This window comes from Penicillium canescens (genome assembly GCF_028828765.1).
Source record: "Penicillium canescens strain IBT 15451 chromosome Unknown utg000002l_segment0_segment0, whole genome shotgun sequence".
Lineage (NCBI taxonomy): Eukaryota > Fungi > Ascomycota > Eurotiomycetes > Eurotiales > Aspergillaceae > Penicillium > Penicillium canescens.
In genome coordinates this window covers 601,411-617,922 of record NW_026703964.1, presented here as the reverse complement: position 1 = coordinate 617,922, position 16,512 = coordinate 601,411, and the positions used below count along the sequence as shown (strand labels likewise).

The following is a 16,512-nucleotide window of genomic DNA, read 5'->3' as shown; positions in this document are numbered from 1 at the left end:
CAACAGTCACGTGAGACACCTGTCTCACGTGGGTAGGCGGTGCTCGCTGGCAGATTGTTTGCTATGTTTGCAATAAAGTATCATTAAGAAATGTACATTACTCTCCTGGTCAAACATTTACATGCTTCCGTAACTTAATGTCATCCAGTGTGCCCTCTCATTGCCTACATCTATTTCTTATCTGTTGCCATAAGTGTTGACATCATCTACCAATATGCAAAGTGGGACATGTACGTAGTCGGTGAGCCCATTGACAGGTCGCCTACCAAGTCATCAGTCTGGGTCGGGTAGCTTCTGGAAGGCGGTGGAAGCTGGTGGTGGCGTCATGGACCTTCGAAGTAGCTTCGGGCAACCCACGCGCTATGGAGTATATGAACTTGCTTCCTCCTTGAAATATCGGTACATTCCATAATTTACCTACTCACATACCAAATCCAGCATATTTCCTGACCTCACAGTCCATTTTCAGCTGCCATCCACACCCTCGCTGATCTCACTCCACTATTCCGTTCAACATGAACGGCGCCCAATTTACAGATCGGGCCAACAAGGCCTTGCTCGACTCCAGCGGCCTGTGTGAACAGTACGCCCACTCCCAAATTCTGCCTCTACACCTGGCAGTCGCTCTCCTCAACCCATCCCCAGGTGAATCTGAAGACCAGCAGCCCGTGGGCCATGCATCTCATGATGGGGCTACCGCACCCTCTTTCGCCAAGTCATCGAACGCGCCCACGGTGACTCCCAACTCCTCGATCGAGCGCTCATGAAATTGCTCGTCCGTCTCCCGAGCCAAGATCCTCCACCAGAGAACCCCAGTGTTTCTCCTCAACTCGCGAAAGTCATCCGATCTGCCACCGATTTGTCCAAAACACAAAAAGACAGCTTTGTCGCCGTTGACCACCTGATCCAGTCGGTGTGTCAAGATTCACAGGTTCAGCGTGCTCTGGGCGATGCCAATATTCCAAACCTGAAGTTAATAGACACTGCCATCCAGCAAATCCGTGGTACGCGCCGCGTCGACTCCAAGACTGCCGACGCGGAGAGCGAGAATGAGAACCTCAAGAAATTCACCATCGACATGACCTCATTGGCTCGTGAGGGTAAGATCGACCCCGTCATTGGTCGTGAGGAGGAGATCCGACGAGTTATTCGCATTCTTAGCCGACGAACAAAGAACAACCCTGTGCTGATTGGTGAGCCTGGAGTTGGTAAGACCACCATTGTTGAAGGTCTGGCCCGCCGCATTGTCAATGCCGATATTCCTGCAAACCTGGCCCAATGCCGTCTCCTCTCTCTTGATGTCGGCTCCCTTGTTGCTGGCAGCAAGTACCGTGGAGAATTCGAAGAGCGCATGAAGGGTGTTCTCAAGGAGATTGAGGATTCCAAGGACACCATCGTTCTTTTCGTCGATGAGATCCACCTACTTATGGGTGCCGGTTCCAGCGGCGAGGGCGGCATGGACGCTGCCAACCTCCTCAAGCCCATGCTGGCTCGTGGTCAGTTGCACTGCATTGGTGCTACCACTCTCGGCGAGTACCGCAAGTATATCGAGAAGGATCAGGCCTTTGAGCGTCGTTTCCAACAAGTTCTGGTCAAGGAACCCTCTGTCGCAGAGACGATCTCCATTCTCCGTGGTCTAAAGGAAAAGTACGAAGTCCACCACGGTGTCAACATTCTTGACGGTGCCATCGTCACTGCCGCCACTCTCGCTTCACGTTATCTGACAGCCCGCCGACTTCCCGACTCCGCTGTCGATCTTATTGACGAGGCAGCAGCAGCCGTCCGCGTCACCCGTGAGTCCGAGCCAGAAGCACTTGACACCCTTGAGAGAAAGGCTCGCCAGCTCCAAATCGAAATCCATGCACTGGAGCGCGAACAAGACGACGCATCCAAGGCTCGTCTTGAGGCTGCCAAGCAGGAAGCTGCTAATGTTGCGGAGGAGCTCCGGCCCATGCGCGAGAAGTATGAAAGCGAAAAGCAGCGCAGCCGAGAAGTTCAGGACGCCAAGATCAAGCTTGACTCTCTGAAGGTCAAGCGTGACGAAGCCGAACGCTCAGGCGACACCCAAACAGCTGCCGATCTCGAGTACTATGCCATTCCAGAGACCAAGACCCTCATTGAGCGTCTTGAATCTGACCGCGCCAGGGCTGATGCCGAACGCCGCGCCAACTCCGGCGATGCCGGCGAGGCACTGCTTGCTGATGCTGTTGGCCCCGATCAGATCAATGAAATCGTCGGTCGGTGGACTGGTATTCCCGTCACCAGACTCAAGACTACCGAGAAGGACAAGCTGCTCCACATGGAGAAGTCCCTCGGTAAGCTCGTTGTCGGCCAAAAGGAGGCTGTTACTTCTGTTTCCAACGCCATTCGACTCCAACGCTCTGGTCTCAGTAACCCCAACTCGCCTCCAAGCTTCTTGTTCTGCGGTCCCTCTGGTACTGGTAAGACACTGCTCACCAAAGCCCTTGCCGAATTCCTCTTCGACGACCCCAAGGCCATGATCCGCTTCGACATGTCCGAATACCAAGAGCGACACTCCTTGAGTCGCATGATCGGTGCACCTCCCGGATACGTTGGTCATGATGCTGGCGGTCAGCTGACAGAGAGTCTGCGCCGTCGCCCCTTCTCCATCTTGCTCTTCGACGAGGTCGAGAAGGCCGCCAAGGAAGTTCTCACTGTCCTCCTCCAACTTATGGACGATGGCCGTATCACCGATGGCCAAGGCCGCATCGTTGACGCAAAGAACTGCATCGTCGTCATGACCTCCAACCTGGGCGCCGAGTTCCTCGCCCGCCCTACCACCACGGACGGCCGCATCGACCCACAGACCCGCGAGATGGTCATGGGCGCTCTCCGCGACTATTTCCTGCCCGAATTCCTCAACCGTATCTCCAGCACAGTCATCTTCAACCGCCTCACCAAGCGCGAGATCCGCAAGATCGTCGACCTCCGCCTCGCCGAAGTCCAGAAGCGTCTCGAGCACAACGGCCGCAATGTCTACATCGATTGTTCCGAGGAAGTCAAGGACTACCTTGGTGCAGCTGGTTACTCTCCCGCCTACGGTGCCCGTCCTCTTGGTCGTCTCATCGAACGTGAGGTCCTCAACCGTCTCGCTGTTCTCATACTTCGCGGAAGTATACAAGATGGCGAGAACGCTCGTGTCGTCATGCGCGACGGTCGCATCGAGGTCCTGCCTAACCACGAGCTAGGTGAAAGCAGTGATAGCGATGATGACATGATGGACTCGGATGACCTCGCAGCCGAAATGGAGACTGACATGCCCGATCTGTACGATGATTAAATGGAATGTTCAATCTTCCACTTATGTTGTTGAAACACAAGCAAGGAAAAAAGAGTTGAGCATATTGAGCTTCGGGATGATTCACGATTTTCCTTTTTAATGACTTTCTCTTTTCTTTTCTTTTCTTTTCTTTTTTTTTTTTTTTTTTTCCCTCCTTCCATCTTTTGGCATGGCGTTGGTCCTAGCATTTCGTATTCTATATTTTTCTTGTCTTATATCTATCCTGTTTTGATTTTGTGACTTTCTGCTTGTTGCCTTTGGGCACATAATACTCGGTGGTCACTTTGGCCATGTTAATTTAAAACATATAGCATTTGTGCATAGCATTGACGCTATATATTAATAGTCTCTCTGTGAATACAATATGTAAGTAAAACAAAAGTTTATAAGGCATTCCTACTGAATGCTGCTCAATTGATTCGCTTATTACAATCAGCATCGACAGTCTTAGCATATACTCACATAGAAATTGGATAACATGATTGCACCATCCAATTCAAATCAAACGGTCGTTATGATCTTCTCTGCCTAGGGTGTCTTGCCTGATCGTCTCCTGAAAAGTCTGTGTAGAACTCCTCCACAGGCGTGAAGAGTTCGAATGAGTAGCGTGGGCTTATAATGGCAGACACGAAATAGTATAAGGTTGCGGCCGCCGCGATATTGAAACAAATGTAAACCCACCCAAGGCCCCAATTGCGCCATCTTTCATCATAATCTGAATCACAGGTTAAGTTAGAACGGGGTTTTACCACAAATAGGTGAAGACGTTCGACGGTGTATTCTCTTGGGAGAAGAGGGCATAACATACATATATCACTCAAGGCCATGCACTGGTCTGCATTCGTGAATGCACAATATTGGCAGTTTTGTGTAGCGAACGGGTTGTACAATTGCCCGGGAGCGACCATCAGCCAGTCTGTAAGATATTGACCGCACGTCTGGCCTTGAGGTGGGCTGAATACAGTTAGCTCCGCTTGGGAGCAATGTACAGCTTGAGAGTGTAGTCACATTTCCGCATATGCCTGCAATCAAGTATGTCAACGGCGAAACGCGGTACATGAAAATCCAGAACCCGGGGAGTGCAGTTGGGGTCTGCATTACTCCATTAAATGTCAAGATGAGAGCAAATGCCAATGTTGCGACAGTTCCTGTTAGTTTTGAGAACAAGATCAGCAGCTGTTCCTAAAGGTTCATATTAGAGGGACTGCGTCATCATACCTCCTGTTTCAGCATCTGGCAATGCTGAGATGACAAGCTCGGCAAATGTTGAGGTAAACACAAAGAATTGAATCACGAAAAGAAGCATCATTCCCTGCACTTGAGAGCTCTGATTCGCCCCATAGATGGGGTAATAGTAACTGGCCCAGACCAAAAGCCCTAGCAACACCTGGTATGGTATCTCGACCAATATGTTCGAGACAATGAATGCTACCCAAGAGTATGTCTCCCAGGGGCGCTCACAAACTTCATACAACGAGCGTCGAGTGACGAACTTGGGCATGATCCTAGTAAATAGTGTTGTCAGCGGGAACGTGCACATATACCTATACTGAAATAAGGGTGGGGACATACTGTTGGACTAGGGTTGAGAAGATTGATGTAAGCATGAACGAACTGAAGAGGTGATTTTGTATCCCCTGTATAGAGCTTCCAGGCTTGAAGTAGGAGAAAGCAATAAACAAAGCCGAAACAATACCAAGCATGAACTTTGCCCCAATATAGGAAGGTTCACGCCAGTACTGCCGGAAGACCCGGTGTCTGACACACCAAATCTGATCGAGGTACGGCATAGCAAATTCACTCTGTTCGTTATAACCAGTACCAAAACTTTCGTTGGAATGGGCGTTAGCAGCAGCTCCACTTGCGTGTATACGCTGAAATTCGGCCTCCACCTCCCGCGCCTCGGGGCTGTCTTTCCAGACTACTGGCCAGTCCAGAACAGAGTAGCCGGCAGCGCCGGCGCCAATGATTTCCGACATGTATTCTGCAGGCTTTTTGTTCCCAAATTGAAGATTTGTCAGCAAAACGTTCTTACAAATAGATCAGTGTGATCGATGCTGGACTTACGTTTTCAGACGCATCGCATTTTCTAGCGCCATTGCGTTCGAAATGGTCAAGCAAAGTTTGTGGCTGTTCCCCTAGGTTACCAAAGTAGACTGTCTTTCCACCCTTTCCCAAGAAAAGAAGCCGGTCAAACTGCTGGAACAAGACCGCGCTAGGCTGGTGAATAGTTGAGAGAACGGCCTGTCCGCTATCTGCTAGCTTTCTAAGAAATGCACAGATAGACCATGCAGTTTGAGAGTCCAGTCCACTGGTAGGTTCATCAAGGAACAGAAGAAGTCCCGGGTTTGCTGCAAGCTCAACACCGCGTTTTTGCTTAGGTGACCAGCTTACGAATACTGCATGAAACCGGGTCGATAGATGATCCGTCGGCATAGCTTATGTAACTAGAATGAACCCATAAATAGTGAGAAATAGGGGTAATGAAATACAGAGTCATTTACATCTCCAATTGGCCGGATACAGGACAAATCGTGACATTATGAAGCTTAACTAGAACTTTTTCTAGTATCGATCTGGGGGTCGCAAACTAATAGCAAACACATGTGATAGAATTAGAACTGGATATTCAATCAACCGTTAACGATCCACTTTTTGTAGTGAACATTAGATGGAATTTTCCAGTGATTTCGGTGCCCACTCTCTCACCATTGACGAGGAATGTCGATTTAATTGAAAACCCATAATTATTTCAGGGAAAATACACCTTTTCGAGTGATTTTAAACAGTAAACATGACCGATATTCTTCAATTGAAAGTGGTCCTAAGTGGAGGAAATGGAATGAGATAGACCTCACAAAAATAAGGGACCCGATGGGAGGAAGTTCGGCCCTTTCGGATTACCACGGCCTGGCAACTAGTCCAAATTTGACGTGGTTTGGCTTGTCAGCTTTGGTCCCAGGTCGGATCAGCTATACCCCCGTGATCAATACACAGCAGAAGACTGTTAGGCAATCCCCTCTAAGCTACAAGCAAGAAGCTATTTTTGGACATCTCCAGCAATCAATTCCCTACTCTCGATAACTATTCTTTGAGATATGATGCTACGGTTGTCTACTAGATTCGCTCTCTATTTTCATGATTGGTCATAAAAGATACTTATATGATGAGTATATATTCAAAGCACTTGCGTGTTGAGGAATACAAAGTAGAAGTTTTCAATGAAACTCGTCTATCCTGGTATCCCAAGACTTTCTATAATGATCATTTTGCACATATCCGAGATCATGTTCTGGGTTAAAATATAGAGATCGCTCAGCCGTAGCCATTTTTTCGGCCATCCAGCCCCGTAGCCTGCTGATATCACGGCAGGTATGCAAGACATCAAAATTTCCAACCTTGGAATTCACACTATCAAAGTACATAACAGGCACCGGTGTCAAATCCATGTGGCATTGAATACTTTGACGTATGTGGTTTAGACAATGGTCTGAAAAGAGAAGGGGTTTAGCTCGAAGTTCTCTTATAGGAGGTCAGGGAAACAAAAACCACATACCACCATGTATTCTGTCTCCACGGGGTAAATTGATTAAACTGGAATTATAGTAATATTCGCTGTCAAGAAGTTTTCGAATGTAATTCTGGAACCATCAGTCATTTTCTCAATTCAATTTAACAAAAGAGAGAATGTTGCTAACCACACAGTGCAAAGTATGAAGGACATCCGGTCTGCATACCTTTTCCATTAGCCCTGACAGGAAATACTCAAACTCGAATTCAAGTTCCTAGATAACTGCAGGATGCAAGGTTTACTCACCCGACATTTGTAGGATATAAGAGAGGTTTCAATGACTCTCGATTTAATGCTTCCGACTCCTGGATAGTCGTGCCGACTTGAAAATGCTCTAAATCAAGAATTAGATCGGAAAATATCGCTCAAACCCAAAATCCTACAAGGAACTCACTCCCAATAAGTTCATGCCACGCTTGATCCACCTCTGGGCCAGGCTCTCCAAAATATCGCACGCCATCAGGGCCTAAGTCAATATAAAGGTGACCGGTATCGTTGTAACTCAATGTTCCACTGAATCGAACTTTTGTGATGCTTATAGTTGACCGAAATGGCTCTTTGAAAAAGTGAAATAATAAGTAAGAAGGGGGTGCCAGTCTTTTGTTACGGATTCTATAGATCTTGAGAACTAACCGAACTCCGTCCCAAACCTAACTTCGTATGTGTCATTTTGTAATTTTATATGACTGAGTATCTGAAGTCCTAGAAGAATGCCGGTTGAGATGATCCAAGGAAGAGGGTGCAAAAAGACATAGACCCATCCGCCCCTTTTCCTACTATATGTAGTGGTTTCGTCCGAAAGTCCGAGGCCTGCACTGGGAATCTTTTGGTATCTAAAAGACATAGTTTAACATGGATGAGTTCGATGTTAGTAGCAATGAGTAGTATATCGGCAAGGTCCGTATGAGAAGCGATATATGCACATGTGAGTTCTGTTTATTGTCTACATGTATGGGGTTGCACAAAACTTGAATGCGAAGATTCCAATATCGAGTAACTAACCCAAGTCACGTAAATTACGTGAGCCATGAGTCCATGACTCGGTACACGTTAGTGTGTCGAAATATGACGTGCGTCTCAGAATTATTTGAATCTTCTGAGGCATAGTGTATACTACGTAATGGAAATTTTTTAACTAATCTCAACCATCATTCCTTAGTCGAAAGCAGGTTTCCCCGAGGTCCTCCAGGGCTGTATCACGCTTTCCGCATTCAAGGAAGACGAAATATAACTAGATCCAGTTCTACCTTATATTCTTTTTTTTTTTTTTAGAAAAAAAAAATCCACCAAATCCTAATCCATTCCACCCAGAATGCATTTTTTCAAAGTATTCGTTGCGACCCTTGCAACCACGGCAAACATTGCTATGGCGGCCCCTGTAAGTGGTGTCGCCTAACTCGAGGCGCGGCATCCCGAGCCGCAGCCTGAGCGCATTGCCCAAGTCTATTCGGACAAGATAAGTAAGATCAGAAATATGTTTTGTCCCAGGTTTGACAACTTTTAACACGAATTATAGAAAGAGAGCCACAGCGTGATGGCCAGGTTTACTCGGACAAGATAAGTAAGATCAGGGATACATTTTGTTCCAGGTTTGACAACATTTAACACGAATTCTAGAGCGAGAGCCACAGCGTGATGGCCAGGGTTACTCACGATTGGACGAGTAGTAATCTGTATTTAGAAAGGGGCGCTCAGCGTGTGATCTGTGCGCCGCTTGGACCAGGTCTATAGGTGGACTGATGAATGCTAGCCAGTGCCACAACCTTAGAATAACTAGGAATCAGTAATCACATTTTGTTTACTGGAAGGAGCTAGTTCTGAGTTAATTGGCAATATGTAATTCCATTGGCCTAGATTACTCTTTGGTCTTACTCCAACTTGAAATTAGTACTCCAGCTCATAATCTGTTTCTTTAATGTTATACCTTCTGTTAGTAGTGAAGATGATGGATTTCCATTTCAATGGGCTATGCTTGTTGATGATATCTTTCAAGTAAATTAATTACGTGGTAAATTTCTAAGAGTCGTCCTGCAGGCGTTTCATGGCTTACTATTCCGAGTCTGACATAAATAACGAGCTTTAGTTACGTGAGAAAATTATGCGTAGGGCTAGGGGTGGTGGTTGACCTAACGATTAGACTTAGCTAACTAATAACTATTACCAATGCAATTCAAGTTCATATTCCTTAACTAAATGGATCCAAAATAATCAGAATTGGGGGTTTATTTCCTATGATATGTGTTCAACAAGATCGCCTTTCTTGACATCTTCGAGACTTGACAATGTTCCAAAATTGGTTATCAAAGACAGTATTTTTTTCGAAACAGCCTCACCTTGATCAACGCAAGAATGGCGAAATCCTGGATAAGGATCCTGTTGATGGAGATGAACTTCTCCTAGACTCTACTAGTAGAGTTCACTGGGTAGACGATGAACGCGTAAAACCACACTCTTGTTTTTCAACTTATCGTCGCTCTAAACCATACTCTACTCTACTACTCTGGTGGAGCGTGTTTAATGCTAGGCTACTAGTCATTATAATGGGGCTCGCGACCCGGCACACGATGAATATTTCACGGACGAATCTCTACGACTCCATTATGACCGATGACGGTAAATCTTTTCCTTCCGGACAATTGAGCTGGTCGCAAAGATTCACACCGTTGCCCTGTGGCAAATCTCCATCGGAGGCCATAGCTCGAGGCTGTCACTTCGATATAATTGCTACCGCGTGGCTGCCCCCTAAATATATCGACTATGAACTGGCCGCTGAATTTACGGCGTTGCATCCATGGCAGTATTTTCGAAACCCGAATGGCACTGATCCAATATCCCATGACCCTGATGTACTGGGTTCCCAAAGTGGACTTATCTAGACTACACATCGTTGGCATTCGGCGCATTGTGTATTTATGTGGAAGAAACTGAATCGGGCACTGGTAAAGGGGTGGCCAACAGATGGAGAATGTATCAAGCAGGAACACATTGATCATTGCTCCAAACATGTCTTGGGGGAGCATGATTTGGATTCTATCGGAAGTATCGTGGAGATTATTTATCCCCCTTGCTGAAGATATCCTTGAATATGTGTCTAGCGGAAAATCAGTCAATTCAAGTTGTTTGATGGTGATGGGCAAAGATAGTACCTTCCATTTATCACCAATATGAGATTCAACCTTAGAACGTTTGAGATATTTGTTCCCAGCCCCGGAGGGCTGCTAAATATGGATTATGTGTTCTGTAGTTTAATCAATCGTTTCAAGTTTAAGTTCCACACATGTCACGGTGCATACATATGTCTGTGCAAGGTCAACCGTTCAACCTTGGAACATGGATTTGAACTGAAAGGTTGAATGTTTTAGATGTCAATTTCAACCTTAAACTTCCAAGGTTACCTCCGGATGTCAAGTGCTCTCACTGGCTATTATAAAGGCCGGCGCGCATATCCAGATGTCCTGATGTGACTGTATCCATTGATGGATTGTTTTGATATATTGATATATGGTAGTGAGAACATTTGGAAGGAGATAAAACCAGCCCTCGAGTTAAAACCGGTCTTAATATGAGCCTAATCTACTATGAATATACTTCTATTGACTATCAGTTCCTTCTTATTGTAGTCTGAGCGCCTCTTGATTGCCAAGTCATGAATCACTTCAAAGTTTCTACATGTGTGCATAGTGTCAGTGCTTAGAATGAGTTTATTGCTAGTCAAAGTCTATTCCATCGGGGTGAGGTCGGCGTGACATTGGATGGCTTGGCGTAAATGATTGATACAGTGGCCTCCTTTCGATTAGTGAAAATCCCAGTAACATTTGAATATTGAATTTTTGGAAGAACCAACCTATATGATGCTCACGGGGAGGGTTATTTGGATCGTTGAAGATATTGTAATAGTTGGGATATAGTGCTTGGCGGAGGCGATTCTTTGCTTTGTCTTAAAACTTGTGGAACTTGAAGGCTTGCAGATTGATTTATAGGACTTACTAGACAATGCAGAGAATGAAATACCTCAAGCCTATTCTATCCGTTAGTATATAATGTATTTTGAGGCTTGACGTAGAGTTGAAATCAATCTCACCTAGTAAAATAATGTCCTGAGTCAGGCCATTAGAAGGTTCTCCTATGAAGGTGATCAGCCTCATGACCCTCAAGGTCCATGTTTAAACCTTGCATCAAGATTAATAATTGTTTTGACTTATCTTCAGCGTAAAACTAACCTAATAGAAGATGCGCCTAGGCCTCGTCGATTTCCCGCGAGGGAGATCCGACGTATTTAGGGGTAGTTTGTTCCATCTCAAAGTCCCCGTTCTCTGTTATTTTGACTCCACTAGTAAAGTGGTATTGAGACAGCTCTATTTTCGATTTGACTGAGTCTGGGGGTCTTTGTTAGCGATCACCACAGAAATATTGCTTATCTAAACTGTACTGTTTATTACCTAAATCTGTTTCGAATCTATATTCGTAAGACTGCGGGCGTTTATAGCCGAAATCGATACTAAGAAGAAAGATATTCAGTAAAACAGAAAATAGCAAGAGAAAATTTAGGATTCCCTTTATTCTTCCGCTCCTAGCTGAAACTTCTTTCCCGAGTTGCCCTAATAGGCTGTTGGATTCTGCATCGCCCTGTTCCTCTTGCTCGAGCATCATGATTATTCAGATTCTTTGTTCCGATAAAGAGAATTCAGAACTATCTGACAGAGAAATCGAAGTAATGCAGCATTACAAACTCCCTCATGTATAGCAACGCCAAGGCCGTGCCGCAATATCCCTGAATGACAGTCTCTATATGAATTCTTACGTAGGGCTAGTATTGGAAAAGGGTTTTCTATGATATTTGCCCTGTCGTATCATCACATAATAGTGGCTTTTCAAGGTGCGGAATGTACCGTGAATTCCTTGGGGGTATTTGGGTTAGTCAGGGGTATGAATTACGTGAATGCATGAATCTAACGTAATCTACTAACCCAACTACATAAGCTTAGAAACGTTGTTTGTTTATTGAAAAAAGTCTCTAGAAAAATTGATTTAGATAATTGAAAAGATACTTAATTCATGCCACTTACGTGAGAACTTCCTCTATGTACTCACTCAGCCTAGGTGGTTTCTTAGGATATCAACACTATGACAACATTGAAACTTGGTATTCCGAGCTTCAAACGTGGTATTTTACACAACAGACACCTGGTTCCTGCAATCTAACAACCTATCATGTTTTCCGAGGATGAGTGCGATGTATTCCTGAAAGAATCTCAATATACCACGCAAGACGAACTCAACGATTCACCAGTCGTGAAGAAAAGATTTCGCCTTTTCCGGGCTGTTCAACATTGGGTGGAAAGCAGAAAAAGATCAATTCCATTTTTCACCTACCTGCTCGTGTTTTTGATCACGTCCGTGATTTGGGGGGATCTCTTCTTTTCTTTACGCTCCTATCCCCGTATAGTCACAAATCGGTTGGACGAGTCGGCCACTCTCTAGATGATGCGCCCTTATTTTCCGGAGCCAAGTACTCGTATTGCGGAAGATCAGCTCCAGAGGCGAGGGCCTTGGGCTGTCAATACGACATCCTTAGTAACCATTGGGTGCCAGGCAAATGCATAGATCAGAGGCGCTGTGGAGGAATATCAATCGGATGAATCATGGTACGGATATGCCGACGAGAATCGGATAGAGGTTTTGAGCATAGATGCTATGTCAGAAATTTCTTTTTACTACACCAACGAACGAGACCATATTGTTCATTGTGCGATGCTGTGGAGGAAGCAATACAGGGCATTTGCTAAGGGTCGAACTACATATGATTCTATAATCGCAGACTCTAGGCATACAAATCATTGCTCTGAATATTTGATAAACATGACCACTTGGGGAATTGACTTTAGGACTATGCCAATCAAAGTGTTTGTGGGGTATGCTGGTTGTTACGACAGGGGCGAAATTACGGATTAACAAGTCCCTACATCTTAGTTAGCTCAAATGGATTGAAAATGTTAGAACTTGAATGTGATAAGGCTAGTCAATCCAAGGGGAAAGAGTCTATTCAACAAGATAACTAAAGCTAGAGAAAGAAGAGAAGAGGAGAAGGAGACAGGAGGGGATAACAATATAAGGACCCTCAGTTCTCAGGCCTCAGGCACCAGCTCTCAGACACCAGGCTTCAGCATATGATTCATCACATTGAACTTCACGCAATTTCCATACCTTCATACTGACTCAATACTACTATCCACGTGTGTGTACTAGCATTTTCAACATTGAATAATTCAACATTTGAATGCTCTTCTTGGTGTTTAAATTACGCGTCAGGTCAATCTAATATATGAGTGGAAGGCGACTGAGAGCTAATCTGGTAGAGACTATCAAATAGAAACAGAAGACTTTAGCCGTTCTATGACTTTATTGATGATTAAAAAAATAGGAGATATGCTTGTTAGCGATTAAAAGTCAAGCCAGACCGAGTTCTTTGAAAAATGCCTCTCTGCTTGGTTCACGACCTAAGAACTTAGTCAGGGTCTTCATCCCATCCTGGCTGTCACCCTTCTCAAGAACAAGGTGTCGATATCTTCGGCCTTCTTTGGCATTGAGAGGGTCAGACCGGATACCGAGTCGAACATATCAAGGGCATATACTTCCGACCTTCATATAGGTGTTAGTGACAGATCAATTATCTTCAGGTAATAAGTTCTTACCATAGGTAACTGTAAAAGCCCGCATCATACGTGCCTATCTAGTGTGGAATGATTCCCTCGCCATGTCCCCACGCATAACCCTGGCCAAGTGTCTCAGGTCTATCAGTTAGTCTGATTGCCTTTCGTAGGCTGTTGAATTTCGATGAGATATCCAAATCTATGATCTCTTAGTGAGTTCTAGGTGTATGGACTTTCAAATCAAAAACACTAAGAAATACCCGAAACAGGTTATACAATCCCGTTTTCTAATTGCGTGATTGGATAAGCCCTGTAATCATCTCATCGGGGATTTGTTCAGAGGGCATTGACTTAGGTTAACGTTCTCCTTTCCCTAGACTGCAGCTTTCTGCTGATAGAGTTGAGTAGTGTCGACTCAGCGACTTTAGTTGTGAAGGTACCTAGCACCAGTTCTCAAGTATCTGGCTAGGCGCTTCTGCAAAGTCTTCCGTTGATTTTGTACCATAAAAAGTTGAGTAAGTAGTCTTTGCCATAAGGTCATGGATAGCGTGTCCCAGTTCATGAAATATCGTTACAACGTTATCATGTCTGAGAAGACTGGGTTTATCAGGGCTAGGCTTAGGGAACTAGCATAATAAAGCTGTGGACGGATAGGAGCGTGTCTTGTCTTATCGAATAAAGCCCTAAATATAGTCAGCTCTGAACGAAGTCATCAATAGAAAAAGTAAAGTGGCAGTATCAAGTCACTATTCGGGAAAGACTTTTCTTAAACTAGCAACTAGGACAAGAGATAGTACGTACTAGCTGGAGATTCCAATCCGATGGGTTTGGATATTTACCGTCTCGTGAGAACAGGTCTATGTAGAGGTAGCTAACGAATCCACTTCCTAGGTCTTTATCGTCCTAAACATTAAAAACCAGCACATCTTCATGCCAAACAATGTCACTGCCTTTGTCGACAACCATTTCCTTAAAGACGAGACCAAACAATCTCTCAAAAATCCCTAGCATACCTTGGACAGTGGTTTGCAAAGGGAAATACTCTGCAATCTTCTCCTAGTCGATTGATAACTCTTTTTGATTCATTAAACGACTATAAAATGAATAGTCCCAGAGATAAAAGCCGTTGAATAGTTCTCCATGAGACTCTAGATCTGCCTTTTTCAACTACGTTTGCTAGGCAAGCTCTTTTTGACCACTGCTCATCAACTTAGACCATAAGTCATCTAAGAAAATCTCCACTGTCTTAGAGTCTTTGGCCATCTTCTCTTCTATTCTGAACGATGCGTGATTTGAATATCTAAGCAGCCGAGTAGCTTCATCGCGAAGCACCACAGCCTCCTTAAGGATAGACGCATTCTATGAGCATTTATTCTCATTAGCAATGAAGATCTTCTTTCGGGTTTCTTCATTTTTTGCAGATTTCAGTGCTATGGAGATATCCGATCCCTTGAAACTAAGCCAAACTTTGCCCGAATGATTTTCATCCGTTTTTCTGTTCTGCAAGCTGGATATAAATTCCGTAGGTACTCTATTCAATTCCTGCAGAGTAAGCCAGATGCCCCCATTTTCGCTGTTCAGAATCTTTTTATAGTCGATTCTCAGCTGACTGAGATGTTTCTGGATTTCTTTGAAGCGACCACGCTAAGACTCGGGCAGTCCCAATCCCTTCCGGTAATAATCTTTGTATTTCTTCTCTAACAGTCGACGTGATTCCGGATCTAGTTTATCAATGTTGCTTTTGTGGAAAACCGACTTGACTAGGTTGTAAAGGTCTTCCCGGGTCTCCGTCTCAAAAACAAATTCATTAAAAAGCTTCTTAGCCTCCCCTAATGCATCACGTAGTTCCGGGTCGGTCGACACAGATTGATAGAATTTAAGAATTTCAAATTCATGAGCCAATAAATTTTCATCGTTTGCGAGTGGTACTAGAACATTCGCAAAAGTTGCGCCTTCTAGCGGCACATGTGCCATAAGCTCATCTTTCGCCTTTCGAGAGCGCTCTATTAGATCCTTAGCCTTGCTGAGAACCGTTGACGGCGTGTCACTGAATCTTGGAGGAGCTTGAGGTGGCTCTTGAATCTTGTTTAAGGACATTTTCGTATCTGGTGACGCTTTAAGATATCGCAATTGCAGGATGGAAGGAGAACTGAATAAGAGAGCATGGGAAGAAAAAGGGAGAGGGCGCCAGCGAAGTTAGTGATACTTCTACGGGGATTAGGTGACTACGTGACTACGGTGGTCCGATCTCCCACAGCAAGGGAACAAAGAGAAGAGCCATGTTACTCCGGAGTCCCAGGTACCCCCTAGTGGTGGTTGCATTACTCTCTACTACTCCGTACATATTACATGTTAATGGAACCAAGTGCCGCTGACGTGGCCTAGTGGGGCTATGTATTATACCTGTCATTACGTGTTTTGTTTTTCTTATGTCATATTCCGTTATTGCACATAGAATATTGCCAGTTCCAAGGTTCTTACAGTTTTGGAATACACACTTTCTCCACATGCTGTCTCCAAGTGTACCCCTACGGGTCTTCCCGTTGTCCAAAAAACTCGAAGCGTGGTTGTGATTTGGTCCATTGAAGCTCAATCGACCCGTACATCTTTAGCGTGCACGGCTTAGAGCGATCCCCTCTTCACTGGGGTATTGTATAGAGTCCAATTATACAGCCAGAAAGAGAACACATACTAACTTAATCGGTAAGCGAGCTGGCCATGTAAGCCAGCTGGCCACCCCAAAACACATAGTAAATGTATTAAATTACAACTCTATTTCTCAACAACCACAAGTTAGAATAGATTCTTATGACAGTGTGGTATTTGAAAATTTCTAGAGAATAATAGCTCAAAAATATAGATTTAAAGCAAATCGATGAAAAATGGACAGTATTTTGGTAATCATGATAAACACTTATTTAAACGGCCCTAAAGTTCGGAGTATGACTAGAAATAAGGTTAATAGCCTAATCTATAAGTTTTAACCGAAT

At 44.6% G+C, this 16,512-nt stretch overlaps 5 protein-coding genes across 5 annotated transcripts; 2 read left to right on the top strand and 3 right to left on the bottom strand.

Annotated features, from left to right (window-relative positions):
* Window positions 1-515: 515 nt before the first annotated feature.
* Window positions 516-3,301, top strand: N7446_001415 (ATP-dependent Clp protease ATP-binding subunit; the record flags this gene model as incomplete). Its single annotated transcript, XM_058510164.1, has 2 exons — window positions 516-645; window positions 717-3,301. The coding sequence occupies 2 exons, from the start codon at window positions 516-518 to the stop codon at window positions 3,299-3,301; spliced, it is 2,715 nt and encodes a 904-aa protein (XP_058375700.1).
* Window positions 3,302-3,813: 512 nt separating this feature from the next.
* Window positions 3,814-5,611, bottom strand: N7446_001414 (uncharacterized protein; the record flags this gene model as incomplete). The annotated part of the gene is made up of 5 exons (XM_058510163.1): window positions 3,814-4,131; window positions 4,181-4,449; window positions 4,520-4,806; window positions 4,874-5,292; window positions 5,369-5,611. Coding segments are annotated over 5 exons (1,536 nt in total), but the record flags the coding sequence as incomplete, so codon positions are not given.
* Window positions 5,612-8,184: 2,573 nt separating this feature from the next.
* On the top strand, window positions 8,185-8,539 carry N7446_001413 (uncharacterized protein; the record flags this gene model as incomplete). The annotated part of the gene is made up of 4 exons (XM_058510162.1): window positions 8,185-8,250; window positions 8,275-8,332; window positions 8,389-8,433; window positions 8,490-8,539. 4 exons carry the CDS (start codon window positions 8,185-8,187, stop codon window positions 8,537-8,539), a joined length of 219 nt encoding a protein of 72 aa, XP_058375698.1.
* Window positions 8,540-13,962: 5,423 nt separating this feature from the next.
* N7446_001412 (peptidase family M3-domain-containing protein) lies at window positions 13,963-14,664 on the bottom strand (the record flags this gene model as incomplete). Its single annotated transcript, XM_058510161.1, is given in 4 exon segments — window positions 13,963-14,148; window positions 14,324-14,425; window positions 14,441-14,578; window positions 14,617-14,664. The coding sequence occupies 4 exon segments, from the start codon at window positions 14,662-14,664 to the stop codon at window positions 13,963-13,965; spliced, it is 474 nt and encodes a 157-aa protein (XP_058375697.1).
* A 34-nt stretch (window positions 14,665-14,698) lies between these two features.
* N7446_001411 (uncharacterized protein) lies at window positions 14,699-15,619 on the bottom strand (the record flags this gene model as incomplete). Its single annotated transcript, XM_058510160.1, has 3 exons — window positions 14,699-14,881; window positions 14,990-15,131; window positions 15,174-15,619. The coding sequence occupies 3 exons, from the start codon at window positions 15,617-15,619 to the stop codon at window positions 14,699-14,701; spliced, it is 771 nt and encodes a 256-aa protein (XP_058375696.1).
* Window positions 15,620-16,512: the final 893 nt, after the last annotated feature.